At 42.0% G+C, this 13,018-nt stretch overlaps 1 protein-coding gene across 4 annotated transcripts in view; it reads left to right on the forward strand.

Moving 5' to 3' along the window:
* The window catches only part of ST7 (suppression of tumorigenicity 7), a 225,687-nt gene that overhangs the window by 117,015 nt on the left and 95,654 nt on the right, over positions 1 to 13,018 (forward strand). For all 4 annotated transcript variants that reach the window (XM_080936053.1, XM_080936054.1, XM_080936055.1 and 1 more), the window contains exon 3: positions 3,608 to 3,767. In XM_080936053.1, coding sequence (XP_080792179.1) covers positions 3,608 to 3,767 — 160 coding nt within the window. The remainder of the gene's footprint in view (positions 1 to 3,607; positions 3,768 to 13,018) is intronic.

Genomic DNA, 13,018 nt, shown 5'->3' on the forward strand with positions numbered 1-13,018 from the left:
AGCTTCATGTGGTCTGGTGGTATCATGGGTATTCCAAGGTATATCATGCCTAACATCGACTTAGTGAGTACATACCATATGTGTTCTTTTGTAACTGAGTTACTTCACTCAGGATGATATTTTCTAAATCTATCCACTTGCCTGCAAATTTCATGAAGTCTTTGTTTTCAATAGCTGAGTACTACTCCATGTAGTACCACATATTCTGTATCCATTTCTCTGTTGAAGGACATCTGGGTTCTTTCTAGCTTCTGGCTATTATAAATAAGGCTGCTATGAACATAGTGGAGCATGTGTTCTTGTTATATGTTGGAGCATCTTTGGGGTATATGCCCAGGAGTAGAATAGCTGGATCTGTAGGTAGGACTATGTCTAGTTTTCTGAGGAACCACCAGACTGATTTCCAGAGTGGTTGTACCAGCTCGCAATCCCACCAATGATGCACTGCTCTTAAATGGCTTCTCCTTCCTGTGCTGGTCTCCTGAGAGCTGGGCATATTCCACCTGACTCATTCTGTCCAATCTTTTTCTGATTTGTCACTTTGTCTGCCCCTCACTTAGATGTTATTGTTTGGGCTTAAAGGTGTATAGGGAAGGATTCCAGTTGGAAGGATTAAATATGAGTACCAAGGGCATGCTTTCCAGCCTAATCACACAGATTTAAACGTTGTTCAGATATTATCAGAGTAGCCATCTTGCTGGATTAAAATCCCTCTATATTCCCTCTACACAGATGGGCCGGCAGTGTTAATGTTCTATGAGATGTCTGGGAAGACACACTTCCCTGCCCCCGAACAACTAAGCTGTCCTTACCTATCTGTTATTTCTGGGCTAACAAGGTAGGAGGATCCAGAGACAAGGTCTGTCTTGTACTAATGCAGATGTTCAGTTAATTTGAGGCACATGCCTCTTAGGCTTAGTTATCTGATCACATTTGAGACTAGTTCTGAATTGGTTTCCATAGTTAAGAAAGCACAGAAAGCCTGTCAGGGCATTTTGAGGGAAATGCAGGACTGTGCGTCTGCCCTAGTTTTACTCAAGGATCCTTTGTTGTTTATAGAGAGGTTTAAGTGAGAGCAGCAGAGAGAGCTGAGGCTCAGCTCTGTGGCTTAGGTCAGGTCACTGCTTCTTTGTCACACATTGTTTAAGGTCTGTTTCAGTGTTGCTCTGTGGCTCTGCCAAAGGATGAAAGGATCTGAAATCTCAAGGTTTTGTGTATGTGATGGGTGCTAGAGTGTCATGGGTACTGTGGCCTGAAGCATGGACTTTCAGTGCAGGGACATGCTGTTGTGACCCTGGGACGCCATCATGGACGGCCAGGAATCTTGGTGCCGTATGATGGAATGAGTGGACGGTGGGTTAGCAGGTGCTCCATTAGCATAGCACAGGAGAATAAAACGTCATTGCCAATGATTAAGAGCCTGTCGGTTCTGTAGCCAGTGCTAAAGGGGGTCTTGGCAACTCTTTCCTCTTGTAGCTGGGGCAGAGAGCTTTGTTGACTGCTCAGGACTGGCCCAGCAGTACCTTGTCACATCCTAGTGATCATAGGTAAGATGCAGCACTGACCTAAACTGGGGGGCAGTACTGGACAACACTATTCCTAGGGAGACGTGAATAAACACGTACTCACTCCAGATATGGACCCAGTGACAGACAGGAAAGGAAGCTACCCAACTCAAGCTTGCTGAACTAATGAGCTTTCTGTGGTTACTTCAAGGAGGATGCCTTATAGCTCACAGAAGCGGCACACCTGAAGCACACTGCATGACTGGCAGGCAGCTGTCTGTCCCACAGTCTCAGGAATTGCTACTGCTTCTGTGGACACGAGGAATGAGAAGCCTACTGAAGCTTGGTCCTCAGTCATTTTACTCCCCAGTTTCAGTGAACTTGCCTGGGGGGTGCAATGTTTCACCTCCCCCTGGATTAACAGCCTATGTCTTAACTCTCTTCTCTCTCAGAAGAAATGTTGATTTTAGAGGAAAATGCTACAAAATGACTGGCAAAAGAGGGATGCCTCAATGTAGGACTCAAGGGTGCGAGCCTTGAACAGTGTGGTATACAAGCCATTAATATAATAAATGGTAACTCTTGGGAACCCACTGTGGGTCAGATGCTGATGTGGGTGTTTTACACTGAGCTGGTGTGAAAATTAAGGACCCTTGAAGGTAAATAGGATTCCCACTTCACTTACAGTTGAAGGTACTAGTATCCAAATAAATCAAATAACTCACTAGGGCTGTAGACATCTTTATGGGTCCATAATCTGCATGTTCACCTATGGAGGTCCCTTCAGGGTCACGGCTAGCAGCGAGAAGATCTGTGAGGCGAGAATAAAAACTTGGTTGAGCTTGACTTCATCAGGCTAGATCAAGCTTCTAGAGAGTCTGATGCCAGGTGGTTTGGTGCCAGCATGTTTAAACAGTACAATGTGGAAAGAAGTTTCCTGGTATAATATAATCTCTGATACATAAAGAGGTATAATTATGTTGAAACTCACTACTCAAGGAGCATGCCATTTGTCCCAAGAAGACGGGTTTTAAGGTAGACTGCCTGTATTATTAGCTTAAGGGCTGGACATGGAAGTGAGCACAGCGGGGGTAGGGTGGACATGTGGGCACAGTGGGGGTGGGATGGACATGTGGGCACAGTGGGGGTGGGATGGACATGTGGGCACAGTGGGGGTGGGGTGGACATGTGGGCACAGAGGGGGTGGGGTGGACATGTGGGCACAGTGGGGGTGGGGTGGACATGTGGGCACAGTGGGGGTGGGGTGGACATGTGGGCACTCACTTTCCCATTCTCAAGGAGCTCTGCCTTCAGCTAGTCACAGAAGTGTGACTGGTTTTCTTCTGTTAAGGAAAGTTATTACTGTTCTCTTTTGGATTAAGATATATAATAATAAGTGAGGGTTTGGGAGAAGAAACTGCCATAGCGGGAAGGGCTGCTGAGCTTCCGGACCTGGGCGCCATGACGACTTTCTATGTTTTCCTGTCTAAGACTAGATGGCATCATGGTCCTCAGGTTGGCCTTGAACTCCTGTGCTCAAATGACCCTCCTCCCTCAGTCTCTCAAGCAGCATGCCCCTAGGACTCTTCTGACTGCCCCTGTTCTTTTGTTTGCCTCTTTTTGGGGGGGGGGAATAAAGTCTTACTTTTACAGTTAAAATATTTTTTTACTTAAAAATATTTACTTATTTAAAATTACTTAAAATTGTGGGTATGATTTTTCAAAAATATATAATGTCATGAGTTAAAGCATTTCATAAGGTATATTTTGGGAAAACTGGTGTTTATATTTCTAGAGTTGTCTTTCAGATAAAGTGATTTTGTAATTTGAATATTATGTTAATGTAAAGAAAATTCATTTGGAATACACCTTAACAGTATTCTTTTTTCTATCACTATATTTATTGATTCTTTTGAGAAACTACTCCCCAGCAGAGAAAAACAATTTTATCTAAACAATATTGGTTCAATTATTGAAATATATTACAGTTAGACCAATTTAAACATTTTCAAAGGGAAACAGTAAGCATATAATAAGGGAACGTGTTCTAAAATTACAAGAAGAAACTGAGGTCATAAACACACGTTATTTTTCTGTTCTAGATATTTGAATGGTGGTATTTTCGCAAGTATGGAACATCTTTCATTGAACAAGTCTCAGTGAGCCACTTGCGCCCCCTTCTGGGAGGGGTTGACAACAACTCTTCCAATAATTCTAATTCCAGTAATGGGGACTCAGATTCCAACAGGCAAAGCGTCTCAGGTATGGAAAGTCTCTTATCAAATTTTTGTGAATTAACACAGCAAAACTGTTTTAAAGGATTGTGTTTCAGGGAAAAATTATGTTTAAATTTCAAGGGAGTTAAGAAAGCTGAACAGAGAAGCATGCAGGCATCCCAGAGACAAAAAATACTTAGGCGTTAACTTTGCTTTTGTTCCCTTAGCTTTAACATGACAAACGTTAACAGCGTCAGCTTTAAAACCTAGCACGTAGAGCATAGTGTAGAGTTCTCATCGAGGGCATTTTCTTCCACAGCAATGGCTGGATGTTGAGTCTAACTAGACCTAATCTTGCTGCTTGTCTGTTTTGAAGGCCCTTCGTGTCCTGTTTACTGATGGTGAAGCGCACGTTCAGGCTCAACACAGCACAAACTGCTTTTAACCGGGGTTAACAAGTGTCCCTGCTTACACCTGCCATGTTTCTTAGGACCTGACCCACGGATGTTTCTCTTGTTCTTCTGTCAGGCCCCAAATCAATGCCTTTTCTAATAGATATACTAACCATCTTATGTTTTTGATCTTTGGTAGGTTTTCCTTTAGCGACAACATCAAATAGTGATTGGTGGTGATTTTTTATAGCACCTGTAGTGTACTGCACAACCAGCTTGGGTATCTTTGAAAGCCAATAAGCAGATGAGTTCAAACAGGAATCTATTCCTACGCCAACAGTAAATCTTTTTCAGTACTTATGAACGTGGTTTCTACTGGTTCTTATGAACTGAAGTGTCCTCATCTCCACTGAACTACTGGAGAAACAGTGATGTATTCTGACTGCACTAGAGAGACATACACTGCTATAGAAGCAGGTGGTGGAGGCAGGGATCTCTGACCGAGCGGCTCCATTGGTGCCGGGAGTTGGAGAATGAAAGGAAGACATTTGGGAGCGAGGTTAGATTGTTTTTTCTTCACAACCCAGTTACATTTTCGAACTTCCTAGCCAGGCTGTTAGCAACAAGGAACATTTGTTCCTGATGTTGAGACAGTGCTTTTCAGTCCGTGCTTTCTCAGCCTAATATGAACGGTATTTAGGGCAGCTCCTACTGTGTGCTTACCTCATTCTAACAGTGCACACATGAGAATTGATGCCTTGCAGGTAATAAAACTGTTTGGGACCTGTACATTTATCTACCTCATGAAAAGGAAAAAAGGCCCGAGCACAGCTAAAGCATTGAATTAACCAGAAACACAGATCATTTAGTCACTGTCTCACAGAGAGGGCAGATAACTGCTGTCACATGTGTCTGCTGAGAAGGTCCAGAGATTACCTGCATTGCTGACTGACTCAGATTGCTGTATACTTGCACAGTGTAGAAAATTAACAGATAGCAATCAGAAAGCATGCCCTTTTAAGGAACTCTTAAAATGGTTACGTTCATATTCTCATGAAAGCCCTCCTCCATATCCAGCTTAAAGTTCTTGACGTTTCTTAATGCAATGAAAAGTCCATGTTCTTCCATGCTAACATTATTTTTAATCTATTATTGTGCATGTGCATAATTGGGGGGAAGGATATGTGCACAGCCTATGTGTGAAGGTCAGAAAATTATGGGTTCAGAACTCTCCTTCCACCTTTTAGTGGGTTCTAGGGATGGCTCCAACTCAGGCTACCAGGCCTGTGTAGCAGTGATCTGACTAGATCATTCAGTTATCTGTATGATTTATTATGTGAATCTTGATGTTGTCATATGCAAGGAAGAATCTAAGTCCTTTAAAACAATATATTCATCTAAGTATATATATTTTCTTATCCCCAGATACTTGGGAGACAAAGACCAAAGCATCAGCTGAGTTCATGTATTCAAGGCTACGAGTCTAGGCAGTTTGAGACCAAGTCTCCAAACCAGACCAAACAAAAAGATGAAAACACATTAGAAACTAACAGCCACGGGAACTCTCCATTTTTACCTGGCTAAGATTAAACTTGATTATTATTACTGACTCAATTACAGGACTATTTACTACTCTTTCCATTAATCTACTTCATAACAGATATAGCATGTTTGATATGATTTTATAACAGTGTTTCAATAGTTACCTTTAGAAAAATGGGAATTACTTTGTGTAAGTGTACTTAGGTATGAACAGACTTCTTGACATCTATACTGCTAATATTTGGCTAACTCAGTGTGGCAAACATGTAAGCAGGTATGGAAGTCTCAGAAATCATGCTATGAACATTACTTCATAGTCATTTGTGTTGACTGTTGTGTATGTCTATGTATACATGTGTGTATGTATGTATATCTATATCTATATCTATATCTATATCTCTATATCTATAGCTATAGCTATATAGCCAAGATGGCCTCTAAGTCATTATCATCCTTCTTTCTCATCCCCTGGATGAGAAATGCTGGATTTATTTATATGACAAGAGCCATCATGCCTGGATGATATTTAATTCTAAATAAAGAAAGTACTACCAAAATTTATTATCTGAAATTATCTCTATTAATCACTTTCTGTTTATAGTCTGCATTAGCTTATGAGAAAAAAAAGTCCAGATCTGAAAATACTTCATTTTCTTAAGATGGATAGATTTGCATTAAAATTCATATTCCCTTTAAACTAATACAAAGGCTATTGAATCCTTAACAGAAGGGTAGAGGTTGTTGATTTTCTTAAAAATGCACTTCACCGAATTTTACTTGGCAAATAAAGTCCCATGAATTTGGACAAAGAAAGTTTAATTCCAAATTAATTCCATTATTTGGAAAATAAAATCTTTGACAAAGTTAGGTAAGATAAAAACATTATATATAAACATTGGTCCGTGTGAAGACTCTTTAGTTCCATTTGTTTATTGTTTGTCGACTTTTGTATTATTTGTCTTAACTAAGATCTGGCCATCCTGGCCTGCCTCACAGTGGTTTGTGGGAGTGAGGAAGAGAGCAGACCACGGGTGCATTCTGAAGCCCCTCTTGTAAAAAGTGGGTAGAATGCAGACCTGCTCAAGTTGTTCTGTGTTGCTCACTTGCGGATCCATGGAGAAGTGCGGTAGATTACGTAGGTTCTTACTTTAGCCAAACTTCAGCTGGTTTGGCCAGAGGTCATGTGTGGACATTCCCCTTTCATTTATTTGGGAACTAAACTGCGATGTTCCTTCCAAATGTATGGTTTCTAATAAACTCCGCTGATGCATTTTGCCACATCACCAAGAGTCTCACTGCCATTTCTTAATTCAGTGCACTTTATGAGTTGGTGATACACAAGCTTTAAAATGTAGCCAACTTCTCCCTGAGAGAGGGGGTTCTCACAGCCCACTGAGACCTAGAATTTGGCTTCAGGAGAACATTTTTTTGATAATTTATTCTTGTTCTCAAATAAAATACCATAAAGACAAGGTTCGCAGCATTTGTCTTTTTGCCAGATAGATACTGGGAAAGGCACAAGTTGCTCCATCTTAGAAGCAGAGATGCCAAAGACAAGCTCTGCAGCTTGAGACACCTCAGCAGCCCCTGGGAGGACTGTGTCTCCCCACAGCTCTGACGTGGCCGCTGGCTTCCTAACCAAGTCACCTCCCTTGTATCTTATTAGTTTCCACCGTACATTTCAAGTTCTAGATAATTATAAAATTCAAATTTCCAGTGAATCATAATTACACTGCATAAGTGTACATTTTACACTCTAGCACTTACTGGATCAGGCACGGATTTAATACACAGGATTAACAAAGAGACAGTGGAAACAACAAACTTGGGAACAGTAAAAAACAATCCCCAAACCATCATAGATGGCAACTCTCACAATTACACAACTCTCCCTACTTAGTTCTAGTCACATTTAAGACTTTTAGTATTTGCTATCAGTTTTAAGTGATATCGCCATATTTAAATTTTATAATAACCCATGGAACAGAGAACTATTGTGGTGCTAATTTTAAGCTTCAGAAAGCCAAGTTACAGGAAACAAGTCTGATGACTGACAACCTAATACAGAGAATTTTAATAATACGGAGGATTTTCTCCCGCTTCCTAAACCTGTTGTCTTCTGTAGCTCAGGGTGACCTGAAGCTCCGAATCCTCCACAGTTTTGGATATTGCAGGTAGGTGTGCACCACCTTATGAATACAAGTTCTTAAGGACCAATCGGATATTTTAAGTCGCTGCCCCAGACCCTCTGTAAGGTCTATAAAGCTAAAGTTAATATAATTATTAAGCAACTAAAAGACTCATTGTTGGCTCACACCTGTAATCTCAGTGTTAGCTAGGCAAAGCCAGGAAAATTGAAAATTCTAAAGTCAGTCTAACCTACGGAGTTCGAGCTTGCCTTAATAACCGTGGCATTAATCCTCTCCAACAACGTGCAGCACACGGTAGTCTTAGTTCTATGACTTCCGCCATCAGTGACAGAGGCTTGCCACTTAACTTTCCATGGCATCTTAATCTGAAATCACGAGAATCACAGTAATAACAGCCACACAGAGCAGTCTGGGAATTGGAGGAAGCCATGAAGAGAATGCAGAGATGCGGTCAGAGGACATCTTCTGATGTAGGAGTGACTCCCAGATGAGCTGACTTTATAAATAGATTGGGGAGTTACGGATACATGGTCAGCGACTCCTTTACACACAAGCTTTTCGGAGCTTCGAGTTCAGATGAACTTTTATACATGAGGAACCTTTGGGATTGCTTATTAATAGTCTCAGTGATGGCAGGTAGATATTTACATGCCAAAATTTAATGCATGGCCTGAAGGTGATTTCCCTAGCCATCCTTTCAAAATCATTTGCCATTAAAACGTATAGTCTAGTACAGAAGAGATGTCTATATATGGTGGAAAAGTCTGGAATGGATTCATTCAGTTTCTAGTGATCATACATTTATTTAAAACTTGCTTCAGGGTTAATACATTATTTGGGGGAGTTGGTTTAGTCAAAAATGGCGAGTTAGAAATGCATGATAAGTGAATTAACAGATTTAGTCATCTTATCATTTCTTGGTCCAAAGTGATGCTATCTTGAATAAAGAAACCAATAAAAATGGTCTTAAAACTCACACTTTTTAATTTTTATTCCGTGCAAGAATTTGTAGTAACAGATTTTGTTGAATGACGGCTATCCATGTTTCCTTAACCATTTATTTTTAATTATTTTTTTTTCCTTACACGAGCAGTTTGCTTACTCTAAACTGTGATGCCTACAAAATGCAACAAAACCATAAAGGCTTTTGGACCTGAGGTCCATGAGCAACAGCCCCAGTCCAGGCGACAGGACGTGAGAGCAAGGGACTGCCACTCAGGGCTGTGGGGGGACTTGAAGCACAGAAGGCAAATCCTTAGCAAATATAAAGGTGAATCATTTTACCTCCGCCCAAGTACTGCCGTCGAGAACATGCAATCAACTGTTCCATCCGGATTAAAACGCAGAGCCAGAGACCTTCGGAGACAGCCCAGAGAGAGAAGCTGGGCGGGCCGGGAAGAGGCGCACCTGTGCCGAGGTGGAAAATGGCGCCCGCGCAGCCCTCCTCGGCGCCGGGGACCAGTGCGGAGCGGCTCCGGCTGGCCAGAGGCTGTAAGCAAGGTCAGGCCAGAAGTCCTGCGTCTGCGGTGCTCTCGGGGCGGCCGCGTCCGAGGGGTCCACCTCCTGGCTCGTGCGGGCCCCTTCTGGTTTCTGGACACACCGCGCTGCTGCTCTGGGCTAGAGCTTGAGCAACAGGGCCCCATCCCATCCGTCCTCTGCTCTGTGGGATCATGGCGTCCGGCCCAGGCTGGCTCTGGAGGGACGAACGCACAGTGGCCGGAGGTTCGCGTTCATGCTCCGGCGCTTGCCGTGGTGGGCCTAGGACGGCAACTCCGAGCAGCATGGCGGTTTGGACAGGCCTCTCCCGCTCAGCCGCTGCTGCCCACGTGGCTTCCTGCCAGTTCTTTAGGTGTTTTCTGCCCCTGGGGTTCGGTCCTGACGGCCACAAATCTGGACAGAAGGTCTCTGCTCGAGGCTGTGTCTTCCTTAAGTTGGTTAAAGCTCAGAGAGCTAAAGGTCCTGCAGCCCAGCTTGGAGAAGGTTCCCCTGTTGTGTTGTGGTTTGTCTCCTTTGCAGCCCGCAGGCCCAGCACAGCAGCCAGACATTACATTACCTTTTCCCCAAAACAGTTATTTTGAAAAGCTATGAAGTAGTTATGGCTTAATTTTTTTAAAGGAATACTTCTAATAGTTGCCTAAAATTGGTTAGTATGATGTACAAGATTAGGTATTCATTTCTGAGGTATCAAAGCTAGTAACTATAGGCAAAATCCCATCGACGACTGATTCACTTGGGGTGAATCATTAACTTAATAATAATCATATGTTCAGTGAATCCTTTAGACACTTTGGAAGTATTGTTTTGAAGGAACTGACATTTCCCGAGAGGAATTGTGAGATCTGTTCCTCCAGTGGACAATTTAATTGATAAAATTATAGGACGTTGAAATGTGATTTTTTTTTTTCCTAATGTAGGTTAACAGATGAGTCTAGACACCAGTTCTCAACCTTATTTACTATGTATGACCCTAGAAGAAAGGGTCTAATATATACATCCACTGATTTATATAAGGGGTGGAGATGCTAAGCTTCAGACCTCCTTAGAGAAAGGATCAATGAAAGCTAAGCTTGTAAGTCTGGTAAAAGTCGCTATTCCTGCTGTTAGGAAGAGGCTGGAGCCTGTAAAACCAGCATCAGAAGCAGGTGAGTCCCACCCACAGTGGACGAGGCCTCCCATCTTCTCTAGCTCACTAATAAACGCCCTCCAGGCTTGTCCTCTGCGGGAATTCTCTCAGTTGAGGCTCCCTCCTCTCAGATGGCTGTAGCTCCAAAAGCATCCAGCACAGTAACTGGGTCAAAGGTACCAAGTGCTGAGGGGAATGATGGAAGGTTTTAGTGGGACCTGGGGAAAGAGAGGCGTCCACACTTTCGGTGCTTGCCTTAGAAATTCTTAATGGGTTACGTTTTATGTTCTTTGCTTCCCACATAGAAACAACTGTCCCGTTTCGACCGAGAAGTTTATATGCGCTGTAGACTGGGAAATGTCGCGTTGTTTTAATGATGGCTGGTTCCTTTGAGTTTAGGTATTTTTACATACACGCTGAGGTCACATTTCCATGAGAGCCGTGGGTGGAGACTGTATTATGGGCACTGAAAATTGAGGCACAGAGAGTGTGCTTGTGTTAGGAGCATACTTCTAAGTAGAGTCTTAATGATGTGAGCAAGTGCCTAATGGGGTCTCAGCTGACGCTGAGTGCTTCCCAGTGGCCCCGAAACTGCAGAAGATAATGAGGAATGGAACATTCTTTGTGAAGGGTAAATTTGAGATATGACCTAAACTAAGTTCATTCCTCAAGAGGACACACAAGGAAAGAGTTTATGTGTAAGCTCTCTTACCCGTGAAGATTTCTCTGGAATCTTCGTGTTTGGCATTTATACCATTCATTCATGTTACACTAAGCCACACCAGGCAACTGATATTTATGGGGCGTGTTCTCTGGAGTCAATTCCATGCTAAAAGAATTTTCCATAGAAAGATAGAACAGGACAGCAAAGATAAATCATGTCACGGATGTGTGTGTATAGGTGACCTTTATATGGCTTGTTTCTTAAGGAAAAGTAACCCACACTGTGCCCTCAGTTTCAACAGTGTAATCTGGGACGGTAATGGCTTTAGTACTTTGTTGGTGCCTTTTCCCTTCACATCTGCTGCAGTTAATTGCATCTTAATTTCTAAGTTTGAGTGGCAGTTTAAAAGTTAATACAGAACAGTTTTGCAGCATCAAGTTAACAAGGACTTAGTTCTTTAAGTGATAAATTTAACATTTTAGAACGTTTGCAGCACCCCCTGCTGGCTGTGTTGTGGAAATTCCCAAATTAAGTGTTCTTCCGGTACTGATGGAGTTTTTCCTTAGAAATATTTTGCTTAATAAACTGAGGTTATGGGGTTAAAATTTTAACTGAGGATAATTTTCATTTTAACTTGTCAACTGGATTTCGAATGGCTTATTTCCTCGGGCGCTATAATAACTTGTTGAAGGAAAAAATGTTGGCCTGAATTTTTTTTTTTTTTAAAATGATATTTCTACTCAAATTAAATAGCAGAAGAAATATCTTTTCAAATACCCTTGTTTTTATTGTGCATGTCTTTACCATGAACATCCTTTTATACAAGTCACAAGTTTATTTTATGCTAACTACAAACCTTCGGATTCCCGAAGCTTGAGTTTACTTGAAGAACAGTTGGAAGTGATGAAGTTAGAGTTGAGCCAACCCCAAGGATAGAAATCACAAATGTTTGGCAGACCACCATGTTTCAAGCCAAGATCTGCAATCCTAGTATTCGTCGCCCTTCTAATGGACTTTTGTCTGGACAGCAAATAATTAACTAAAGGAACATAATTTTCCAGTTGGTGTCTTATGGCACTGATACCTATCAAATGTCAGTCATTTCTTAAGAACAGAACCCAGACATGTTACATTAAGTGACAAATAAGTGACAACCTTTTAGGGCCATTATAAACTGAGTAAATGTAAAATGAGATGCTGACTTACTGTAAAGGAATTCATCTCTTTTACAAGAAAACATACATCCCATTGTAAGTATGTGCTTGCTTTGCTATTTCATCAATAAACTAAAGGGATCACTCAAAATGGCGTTTTATATCTTATTACATGCGGAGTGTCAGCATAAGGGTCTCCTCCACTGTTAGAAGTGATGACTGCTGGGTAGATAGATGTGGGGGATGGGTGGGGGGTGGGTGGGGGGTGGGTTGGGGGATGGGTGGGGGATGGTGGGGGGTGGGTGGGGGGTGGGTGGGGGATGGGTGGGGGGTGGGTGGGGGATGGGTGGAGGGAGGGTTGTTTGTTGAACAGGCCTCCTGTAGTCATCATCTGGCCCTTAAAGTCCCTTGGACTTCTGCCATAGTTGTGATTGTACACACTGGTGGGTGTGTCCTTTGATGACTGATGTTTTGACTTTGGTTAAGTGAGTTTTATTTTCTAACAAAACTGTATTTATCCAAGCAGATCTGATCTTCATAGGATGTTAGAAAACATTTGAAGTTTATTAATCACATGCTTAATGTAACATGGCCTTAAACCTACTAATGGCCTTCTGTAAGTTACAGCCCTGTGGTCTTAGTGTCTGTACTCCTTGAATGACAAAAGGATGTTATTTTAGTAATTAACATTGTGACATTAGAGTGACAGCTCTCTGTATGTATCAGTATAAGTAAAAGATATGAAAATGCTCCAAAATGATTTATTTTCTTA

This window comes from Micromys minutus, assembly GCF_963924665.1.
Source record: "Micromys minutus genome assembly, chromosome: 23".
Taxonomy (NCBI): Eukaryota; Metazoa; Chordata; class Mammalia; order Rodentia; family Muridae; genus Micromys; species Micromys minutus.